Source organism: Acanthaster planci, linkage group LG07 (genome assembly GCF_054643075.1).
Source record: "Acanthaster planci isolate LZ-2023a linkage group LG07, COTS_SCS, whole genome shotgun sequence".
Taxonomy (NCBI): domain Eukaryota; kingdom Metazoa; phylum Echinodermata; class Asteroidea; order Valvatida; family Acanthasteridae; genus Acanthaster; species Acanthaster planci.
In genome coordinates this window covers 5,013,712-5,025,136 of record NC_141783.1, presented here as the reverse complement: position 1 = coordinate 5,025,136, position 11,425 = coordinate 5,013,712, and the positions used below count along the sequence as shown (strand labels likewise).

Sequence of the window (11,425 nt, the reverse complement as noted above, 5' to 3'; positions counted from 1 at the left end):
CTTGCAGGGATTACAACTGCTGGTTTGGGATGACTTTGGGGATATGCGGGTTCATGTATGTTGGGTTTGATCAACAGCTCCTCTTAAACCAACCACACAAAGCAAACTTTTCAAGAACATATATGATTTATTTCTAACTGACCAATCATGAGCTTCATGAAAAACACCAGACAACTTGTGCAGCATAGCACCATGGTGCCCACTGTGAAATGATAAGGCTAATGTGTGTGACCGTGCCTTTTGACACTTACTGTGTTCATGGTTATTTCATTCAATTTGGGGGGCAATGGGGATCAGAGCATGATGACAGTGGCTGAAGAATTTGTGGGAATGCCAAAGAAGCAGTACAAACAAGGAAATCAAAGACTTTCACCCATAGTAATAGTCCGCCACTGCAGTGTTCCTTTGCAGACAGTCCAACAATCTGCTAATTAAACTTGTCGTACATTTTCACAGTGGGTAGTATCATCAATAGTGACATTGGGCTTCCTGGCACAGTTTAAAACCATCAAGGTATTGGGATACGGACTGTGTACATTTATGTACATGTATGTGTACATGCATGCGCACCGTATGAGGAGTATGAGCACACATGAGGCATGCACGTCTGGGTTCAGTGGGTGATAACATTACAGGCACTGGATGAGCACATGACAAGCCACTTTTGGAAGATATTTTGTTCCCATCATCATGTGAGACAATCAGAATCCCAAAGCCTTGGTCAAGGCTACATAAATATTAGCCACAATTGGATGGTACGATGTTCAGTGCAGCCCGACCACCAAACCGAACCAAAACTAATCTATCATGGCATATTCGAACCAAACTGGATCTAACCAAGCTGGTCGGTTTAGATATTCGGCTTAAATATGGCACGGCATTAATAGTGCATGGAATGCATGCAAGAAAGCTTGATAAAAAAGCAAAAGAAAACGAAGAATGGATCACAATAGTGTACTCACTATGCTGTTCTTGGGCTCGACACATGAATGTGTATGTACATTTACACATACATGTATGTGTGCACAGTTCACACAATACATGTACATGCCCAGTGTTCTCCACGGCCGAAAGTTTGGCAGGGTGGTAGACAAAATTGTGAGTGCGAAGCGCAAAGCCCTTATGGTGGGGGGTCCGGAAAATTTTGGATTCTAGATGCTCTGTGGTGCATTCTGGGGCAATTTCCATTCCACTTTCTTCTGTAATTTGGCCCAAAATCTGACTGCATTTACAACGTGAAATATTGGCTAGGATATTCTTCAGGAGGAATTTCTTCATCGAAAGATTCCATGACAAAGCTATTTTAATTTTCGGAGCATTTTTAGCAGAACCATAGTCATGTTAGTGACTCGAGACATGCTTGAGATGAGTAGAGCATGCAGTTTTCTCAATGATCAGCTGACTGTGAAAAGGCAGAGTAAAAACCGGCCTCAAAATGTGCCCTTGAATAAAAAAGGCCAAAAGACATATGTTCAGGTAAAGATAAGTTTACAACTTCCAGCTCACGTCATAAATATGAAGCAACCCCTCCATTGGAGCAAAGTGTGGGGGTTGCTCAGGCATGGCACGGTCCTTCCACTGGCGCCTGCACACACTCCGCAAAACAATGTTGCGCCGCGGGTACCACTCACATGCATTGCGTGTACACGCACACGCTTGTGCAATACAATGTATGTGTACATAACATACGCGGTGGTTTTTTGGGACACGAGGTTGACTATGCATAACGGTAGGCAGCCCACGATCACCTGAGATCTGAGATCTGAATCATTCATTGGGCTTTGGCTTTAAATTACACGTTGACGAATTGAGAACAGGCTGTGGCCTCTACACATAGACTCGCGCGTAACATCAGGCCGTAGTCAAGTTATTTGGACCCAGCCTAGTTTCTGAAATATAAGCCCTCTTGCGTTAAGGAATTTCTACTTTATTAAACTGATTCTCGACGCTACTACATTTTGAAAATGCAGTACACGGGAGGAGTGGGACCAGTCCACACCAATACAGATGCCTTACAAAACGCAACATCGCGTATAGACTCGTGCTGCACTCAACTGTTCCTTGTCATTGTCAGTACATCACAAGCGTTGTCGGTAAACTCAAACTCGATCCACAGACTGTGGTAAACCTCTTTTTTATTCAAATCTTGAGAATGTAGACATTAGGGAAAAAATACACTACTCAAAAAAAAAAAGCAGGGCGGCACAAATTTTAGCTCTGGAGAACACTGCATGCCATAAACTTACGATGGCCCTACATCACGCGATAGTTATAAAAACCGCACAGTGAGAATTCACTAATAATCAACTGAGAACATGCAAGGTACAACCGTTACTTATGGATGGGGGATGGAGATGAAGATCCATCGCTTGAATGTATTTTATACACGGAAGTCCAATGGCACATGCATAGCGAGCTCTTCGATGTCTCAATGTGCATTGAAAAAAGTATGTACGTGTGTGTACATGTCTGAGCCCGAACTGAACTGAAGTTCGGCAAAGAAGTTCCAAACATGTCCAAACCGAACCTTAGCACTTACTTGCAGCACTTATGTTGTCTGGAACCAGCCATCAGTGCAATGGATGCACAATGAAAGTCAAAATCAGTGAATAGTAAAAGTGTTACCCACTTTTTTTGTTCAAACTCAACATAGCTACGGGGTACTCATCTCAAGCACAACACATGATCGATTCTCTGTATAGAAATATCTATGATATAAAAGGGCAATTTTGATTTAACAGAGTAATACAGCGTAGCCTCACAGCATGACATCAACTTCACTACAGAGGTAAGCAGTGTGGCCAACATTTGAATGCTACTGACACTGTGCAACCAGCACCCACAGAAAGATACTGTACTGCTGCAAAGGTTTGTGACACTGCACACGTACTCAAAGGTACAACCATGAAGAAGTACATATGGGGCAGTGCGGACATCCGGGAGTTTCATAAAATTGCGAGTAGCAACCACACCGTGCCAATGAAAACAACTGCCATGAGCGCGTGCGTACATACTGATCAAAGAAAAGATTGTGTAACCTGATCCTCGGACTGGCTGGTGCATGCGTACATCGCCATTTTCACTAGCGCAGTACCTGCAAATTTTGTGAGAATCCCAGATGTCCACGCTGCCCCATATGTGGAATGTCAGCCCTAAGGATCACTGTCATTGATTGCTATAGTATGAGATTTGTTCACTGGTTTGTCACTCAAAGTAGCTCTGGTGATTTGAGCACAATTTGGCTGAGTTCAGTCACACAATGAGAGAAACTCTCTCAACTCTGAGCATTCAGACAGATTCTTAGAGTGCCTTACCTCAATACACCATCAGAACTACATGTACCTATTCTTCAGTCTACAGTGTTCCATCTGTCACAAGCCTACATTGTGTTCTCACCTTTGTTAGTTCGCCATAGTCGCTCCATGCCATTGCGCTTCAGCACCACCCGTGATAGCTCTGTAAGTGACTCAGTCACGTTGAAGTCACACAAGGGGCTGACCTCAAAGTACACCATGTCATTCTTAAGGGCATAGATCTGGGCCTCTTCTGAGCTGACTTGCCGCTTGTAGGCCAGATGTAGCCGGTTGCCAATGAGGATTTTTGGCACGCCTGGTGCATGCTTTAAATAAAATAGAATTAATAACATGAAACCAGTACTTGGCACAAATGTAATTATGAACAGACTTTCAGTTGACGGTAGAACAATTTCAGGGACATGTTTAAAAGCATTTCGCTTCCAAAACAAGCCGCAAAGATTCTACTGAATTGCCAACAAGCATCTGTCACAACACTATTTTACGGCATGAGGTTTACTTTTAGTGTAATAAAATCAAAGTTGAATTTGACATTTGCAACATGATTCAGCTCCATCTTTTGTGAAAACCATGTTTATATTCAATGTATGCAAATGATAAACGTCATCATGTTACTACATGTAGGTACTGGCCAAGTTGTGTGGGTGTGCGCGCACATGTATGTGGACGTGTGAGGAAGGAAAAGACTTTAACTATTTTCCCAACCTTATTTCATGCTTTGGTGGATTGTTCGAAATAATTAACATGCCAAAGTCCCGTGTGGTCAGTGGATGTTCTCAGAACTGTCGCAAAAAAACCTAAATTTAATTTTCTGAGGTTTCCAAAGAGGGATTTGAAGACAGGCAGAAAGTGGGTCTGCTTTGTCAACCACATCACACCACGGACCATTTACCCAGGGATGTGCAACTTAAGCTCAGAGCTAATTCAATGCGTGTTACGGCTGGCACAATATCAAAGCAGAAATTAAATTGGATTATCTCTAATAATAAAACATATATTCCTGTCTACCACTTTGTTTTCTTGTAATATTTTAAGTCAGGGTACACCCTTTCTAAAAATATGTTGCTAAAGATATTTCATCCTATACATTCTGAGAAAAGTGTACCACAAAATTGGGGAATTTTGCCTCATTAAAACTTTGTTTCTGCTTGAAATCAATAAATAAAGAAGATTTAGTCGTCGAAACGAATAGATTTAAGCACCGCCTCGGTGCATCGTCTCGGCATAACCATGGCTGCACTGTACATGCTGCATGCTGCAACCCATGTAATGTGGTCGCAAGTTTTTCGAGGAAGTCGAGAGCGCCTGCGGGGGTAATAACAATTCGTACAAGCATGGAACCAAGGTCGCACATGTGTTTGCACTGGGGCTGCTCGCGGTTGCACATCCCTGGGTAAATGGTCCGTGATCACACGCAATTAGATTTCAAGTTGACCAAGTGGTCTCTGATCAACGTGCAGTGAACATTTTGCAGACAATTATGCTGATGAATCAACCATACTGAAGTTTAAATCTCAGTTTCGACTGAAGAAAGGCTCTGTCCCGACGTTGAGGTCTCCGTACCCAGTCACAAATGTTCTGACTTGGAGTTCAACATGGCAGCGATCTGGCATGTCTGGAGAAGTATTTTGGAAAAGAGGAAGGGCCAGGGTAGGGTGGATTACTCTATTATCGCTGTATTGCGAAATTGCTTTCTTCAAAGGCCTTTAGAGCACTTCATTTATTAATAAATAAACTGTATACTGTCTGTGTGGGATTCACTCTGTGACTGTGCACACATCATCTACCATGACGGGGGCCTCGGGCTCAAAGCGGTATGGTTCCTCACCATGAATGATCGGTTCCTCTGTGTTCCCTTCATTGTCTGACTGGGAGTTGGGTGAGTCATCGTCACTTGCTGAGGCCAGTGAATTGCCTCGGAAATCTTCATTGCTAAGTTCCTCTCAATACTCGCTTAAATCTCCCCAACTACTGTCAAATTCTGCCACAATTAATTAGAGACCACCATCTCTGGAATGGATTGGTTCCTTTATGCCATTCTTATCCATTGAGAACAGTGTATTGTTGCAAGGTATCTCTTATGTAACTACATAAGCAAAAGCTTGCCCCGAATCACGAGGTATAGCAACAGTGGTTTTAGTATGGAGAATTCAAGTTATGTTCACTTGAATTTAAAGGACTCAGTGTATCAGATTTTATTCAAATTTAACTCGCAAATGGCTTATTGCTCTCTATCCATTATTACTTAGGACACAAAAGCGACAGCCCAGATTGATGGGAATTATAATCACGTTTTTGTTGATTAATGTCACCGGTGACAGGTCCATGTATCAAGTCCAATTGATATTAATGACAGGATTAACAAACATCCACCTTGAAGGTCATTTGTCTAATTACATTGAAAATCCACGTCATTAATTTCAAATACCACTTTGTGACATGAAGTACACACATGTTAAATAACGGGTCATTTTATCTTTTGTAAGTTGTATCAATCCATTTTATGGGCATTTAATCTAAACATTTCAAACTGACATTTATTCCTGTAACCCAAGGTTTGCTTCCAAATAACAGAAACCTACTTTTTGCTCAACTCCTTGAGCAAAGACCTGGCTGTAGGGGCATCCTACAGCCCTTGTGGTTTCACCTCTTAATTAAAACATACACAGGAGCAGGAATTTAGTGTACCTGCATCCTGTTTAACTCCTGGATGGTCATAAGAAGGGGTACACTTCTGTGAACAGGACACTGATAAAAGGCAGAAGATACAAAGGACATCCTTTATCCTTCCAGGAAGAGAGGGTGGTTATAGAGCTGTGTTTATTATAGGAGAGAGAGATCAAAGGTACAATAAAACATAACCAGGAAGAGATCAAAGTGATTACTCAAACACAGCTCACAGCAAGTAAATGAGGCATCAGTAAATAACAAACAAACTAAAGCATGCTGGAAGCAATTACATTTATTTATTTATTTTATTTATTTCATTTCTCGGGAAACACAGGTAAACAAAACAGACAGTAAAACACAAATGATGGAACAAAGGACAAAACCCAACCAGTCCCCGATGGATTGCCTAAAAGAAAGAGATTCCTATCAAAGAGATCCCCAGACTAGTTGGCTTAAAAACTTACATTAAACACTTAAATATAAATATGATGATATAAAAACCCTATTCAAGAAAATGACATATGCACATACATGTACATGTCTAATTAATGGTCCAATTTGCTGTAGCTAGAATATTAATGTACTTACTATTAAAGCATAAGGTTCAGATTAAGGATAATGGAGTGAACATGTACTCTACCTGTAGTTTGAGGACTGTTAAGAATACTGGTATAATGGCAGATTTAGATTGCATGGGAGATAGGTTCAAGGTTCAACAGGTAGTTGTGTAAACAACAGAAAATTCTTTGGGAGGGGAGTTAAGGCAAAGATTTCAGATATTATGAGGAAGCATGTTAAAAAACCTGGGGAAGAGAGTATGTAAAGATAATTTCACACAGTTAGTTCGGCTGTATCGGTGAATGAAGAGGAGGACATCACTTTTCCTTGTGTTGGGCTGTGGGAGGAGAGTGTATCTGTAAAGACATTTCACTACCAAGGTCATGCTCAAATAAGCCAACCTACTGTAGACGAGAGGTAGACAAAGTTTCTGCAAGCATTGTTAATAGAAAAGTGAAATAGTAATGTTGAAGGGGAAGCATGACTTTGTGAACCAGCGCTGAATGGTTTTGAGGCACTGAATCTGGTTTTTATGATGAGGAAGCCAAACTGGTGCTGCATATTCTAAAACAGGCCTGTAAAGAGTAGAGAATAATTTTCACAGCACATCGCTAATACAGGATTTGACTGTACAGCGGATGAAACTCCTCCCCCACATTTAGTGTGGGTTGGGTCTACTATGTACCCAAACAGTCACTACTTATGCAAATTTCCCAGGCACCTATTATTGTTTCCTGAAAGGATTTGATCACGCGTAGTGCACTCTGACCTCCCACAATGCAACACGGCTTCACCGCCATGATCGTCCTTCTTTTCGAGAGCGACATCAAAGTGTCGGAGCCAAAGTGGGAAGGACGGGCGGGAGAGGACTGTTTGGGTAGGTATTCTCTAGTAGACCCGACCCACACAGTTAATGTGGGGGAGGAGTCTACTGCACTCTACCTACCCAAACAGTCACTACATATGCAGAGTAGCACCGATCTAGGAGGGGGGCTAGCTACAACATGAAATAATGGTAAGTAATATGAGCATAACAATATCCACACATACATGTACTTAAAGTAGTATCAAATTTACACATTGGCAGGTAAGAAGCTGATAGGTGGGATAAGGCGTACACTGTGTGGTTCCCAACGTAGGTGTTCCTCAGCAATTGAAAGGGCTTACAGTTCGGAGCCCCTCCTGGAAGTGGTCACAGCTAGTAGAAAGGCTGATTTAACACTGGCATATCGTAGGGTGGCATTACTTCAGGTTCGAAGGGCGCACCTGTGAGCATCCTTAGAACTTTGCTTAAATCCCATGACAGGACTAAGCATTTCAACGCATGGGCGTTCAATAAACATACCACGCAGGAGATAATGAAGGGCGGTGTTATTGGATATAGGGAGCCATCTATAAAGCCAGAATGTATAGCGGCTAAGGCCGATCTATAGTTGCGGATCGTGGAGACTTGTAAGACCAGGTTGAAACGGTACGTGAAAAATATTTAAAGGAGTGTCGGTTGGAGCCACAGCACGTTTGTTGCACCACGTAGTAAAATGTCGTATTTGACTGTCGCACACCTTGCGGGTTGAAGGGCGTCTTCCTCGTGCGGCCATGGCCGCAGTGTCGTGAGAAAGTCCTGCCGAGCAGAAGAATTGTGAGACAGCACGTAAGTGAAGACTTTATGGTGCTGGATGAAGAAGTCCTAACTTCGGCTGTCGAAGGATGTCTGGCCTTGCCAGACGGATGAAGGGCTGGTGAACCATGACCCTGGTCAACCTGGGGAACCAAGGCTGACGCGGCCAGAAAGGGGCGATGACTAGAATCCAACAATGTTCGCGTTCTATCTTGGATATGACCCATGGAATCAAAGAGATAGGAGGAAAGGCGTACGCGAGTAGGCCGGTACAATTGATATGTAGAGCATCTGTGGCCCACGCCCGGCGGGTGGGGCGTTCTGGTGCAAAACACCGGGAGTTGAGCATTGTCCGCTGATGCAAAGAGATCGGTGTGTGGTCTCTCTATCGCCGAGAACAGGGATTTTACTATGTCGGCATGAAGGGTCCATTCCGTTGGGCAAACTGTGCAACGAGACAGAGCATCTGCTTTGGAATTGTCCAGCCCTGCAATGTGGATCACTTGCACGTTGATTGAGTGATCCATAGCCCAGCTGAAAATTTCCCATGTCAAGACGCACAGTCGGGGAGAGTGTGTGCCGCCTTAGTGATTTATGTACGCTACTACCGTGGAATTGTCTGAGCGGAGCAGAACATGTTTTCTCTTTATGTATAAGAGGAAATGACGTAGGGCATCGAAGACAGCCTGAATTTCCAAAACATTGAAGTGGTTTGTTCAGAACTCGGTGCTCCAGGTCCCGGATACTTGATGTGCAGGAAGGGAAGGCCCCCAATCCGAAAGATGACGCATCGGCTGAAATGACTACGTCTGGTTTGGTTCGCCGAAAGGGGAGTCCAGCAAGTAAGTGGTCCTTTTCCAGCCATCATAGTAGATGTTGATGGACATCGTCTGAGACATGGACTGGCAAATCGATGGGATTTACCTTTAAGCAGGTAGTAGGAGAGCAGATGAATTTGTAGTGGTCTTAGTCAGAGTCTGCACCAAGGCATTAGGTCCGCCATACTGGCCATAAGACCGAGAAGATGAAGCCAAGCGAGGGAGGTTGGTGACCGCGACGACCGGAAAAGAGAAACGCAGTTTTGAAGATCGATTATTCGGTCGATCAGTGATATTATACCCCTGCGGAGGTCGAGTACCGCCCTAGATATGTCGGGAGCTGGGATGGCGTCAGGCTCGACTTTTCGTGGTTGATAAGGTAGCCGAGACAGGAAGTGATGTCGCAGGTGAAACGGGTTGCAGCTATGGCTCCGTCTCGAGATCGGCCCACGGTCAACCAGTCATCTAAGTACTGGGAAATTAAAACATCTAGTTGGAGCAGATAAGCTGCAACGGTTTTGGCAATTCGTGTGAAGACCCCGGGTGAAGTTGATAGGCCGAATGGCAGGGCCCCGAATTCATAAGCTCTCCCTTTGTATATGAATCGGAGGAACTTGCGATCCCGATCGTGAATGGGTATGTGGAGATAAACATCGTGAAGATTGATTGACGAGGCCCACGACGGAACCAGTAGGGAGCGTACCACTGTCCAAACTTCTTTGGACGTATGAATTTGTTCAATGACTTCTGGTTGATGATAGGACGCCAGTTGTCTGTTCCCTTCTTGGGTGTGAGGAAGAATGTTGAAACAAACCCCACTCCCAACTGGTCAGGTTGAACATGAACAATAGCCTGTTTCTGAAGAAGGGAATTTATCTCCGACTCCAACGCCACACGTTGGTCCTTGTTGTGGGGAACAGGAGCTGGACGTAGTATCGCCTCGGACGGTGGGGTGCTTGTAAACTCGAGAGAATATCCATGGGCAAGAGTTGAGAGGACCCAGCTGTCCGAGGTGATGTTTTTCCAGAACACTGTGAACAGTTGAAGGCGGCCGTCGCCGGGTTCGGAAATGGCGGTCACCGAAGGCAAAACGGAACAGTCATCTGCAATGTCCCCTGAATGAACGGGGGTGCAGGATGAATTCCCGCTGCGCTGGAAGGTTTGACTTGCCTTGGGAATGACACGGGATGAGGCCTGGTGTTGGCTTGATTGTTGAGGAGGCCGGAAAAGGGCGACGCATTGAAAAAGTCTGGCTTGAAGTGGGCCCGACTTGGCTGGCATTACGTTGCTGAGTTCTCTGTGGAGTCTAAGACGGTGGCGCGCGGAAGGATACTTTCTTGGCCGCCTTGATCCACTTAGCCTCCACCTCCAGCATGTCAGCAAACTTGCCGGCGAAGACGTCTTCTCCGAACAGCAGCAGTTGCTGAAGGCAAGATTTAACTCCCTCGTAAGGAATATGTATCGCATCAAGGGCATTGGAAATGATAAAATGCTGTCACTCGATTAGGAAGGGCGTGCCATTGCTTTGACTTAGCAAGGGACTCATGCGGGAGTTCAGGAAAAATCAGTCCCATAGACTCCATTCGAGCCGCATGGCATTTGAACGAACCGTGGCTAGCGTCCTCTTTGGGTGGAGTGGCTGATGGCAGGCTGAGCACTTGAATCCGCTGAAGGAGCCAGAGGCGCCCCTCAGACGGAGTGAGGGCGTTGACGGAGCCAACTTCATCCTCGTCCAAAGAAAATGCTGGTTGTGCAGTCGGAGACAGAGCCGTACCTTGCTCTGAGGCGCAGGTGCCTTCATTGGGGGGGGTGGCCTGCTCTGACGGCTCGGAAAAGCCCTACTGGTGCGAGTCCGGTGTAGAACCCCGTCGCGTGTCATGTTGACTTGCAGCCGAAGGAGGTGGAAGGGTCTGGTCTGCCAGGAACAGGTCCGAAGTGGTGGAGGCTGGTGGTGGTCTGTCGTCTAGTCGACAAGTGATAGAAGTCAGGGCTTCATTAATGGATAGAAAGGCAGACATCCACTACTCAGAATTAGGCCCCTGATCAGAGCGGTGTCTCTTCTTAGATTTCGAAGAACTCGATAAAGAGGGGGAATGTTTGCATTTCCCAATAGCGGGTGACCCGACAACGGAGATAGTACATGGGGCCGTGGGCGGTGGAACATTTGGGGAGCGTTGCCGGTCGAGGTCGGCGGGATCTGTAGAGTTCCGGGCGGAAGGATCAGGAGTGATAAGGTCTGATGACCCGGTGAGGCCCAGTTGAAAGCCCGAGCCTCGAATAGGCTTCGGTGGTTTGAGGCCCTGGCGGCGTAAAAGCCCTAGAGGCTCCGCGGAGCCCGACGAAGAATTGTCCGGCTGCGGGGTATCGTGGCTCCGGGGTGGATCCCGGCATTTGCGCTGGAGAAGTAGTCTTCTTGGCTGACATTGACTGGCGGGTGTTCTTCGGAG

The 11,425-nt window shown here is 45.2% G+C and overlaps 1 protein-coding gene across 3 annotated transcripts in view; it reads right to left on the bottom strand.

Moving 5' to 3' along the window:
* The window catches only part of LOC110989477 (ras-related protein Rab-40C-like), an 87,972-nt gene that overhangs the window by 34,139 nt on the left and 42,408 nt on the right, over positions 1-11,425 (bottom strand). For all 3 annotated transcript variants that reach the window (XM_087139437.1, XM_087139435.1, XM_087139436.1), the window contains exon 5: positions 3,397-3,619. In XM_087139437.1, coding sequence (XP_086995563.1) covers positions 3,397-3,619 — 223 coding nt within the window. The remainder of the gene's footprint in view (positions 1-3,396; positions 3,620-11,425) is intronic.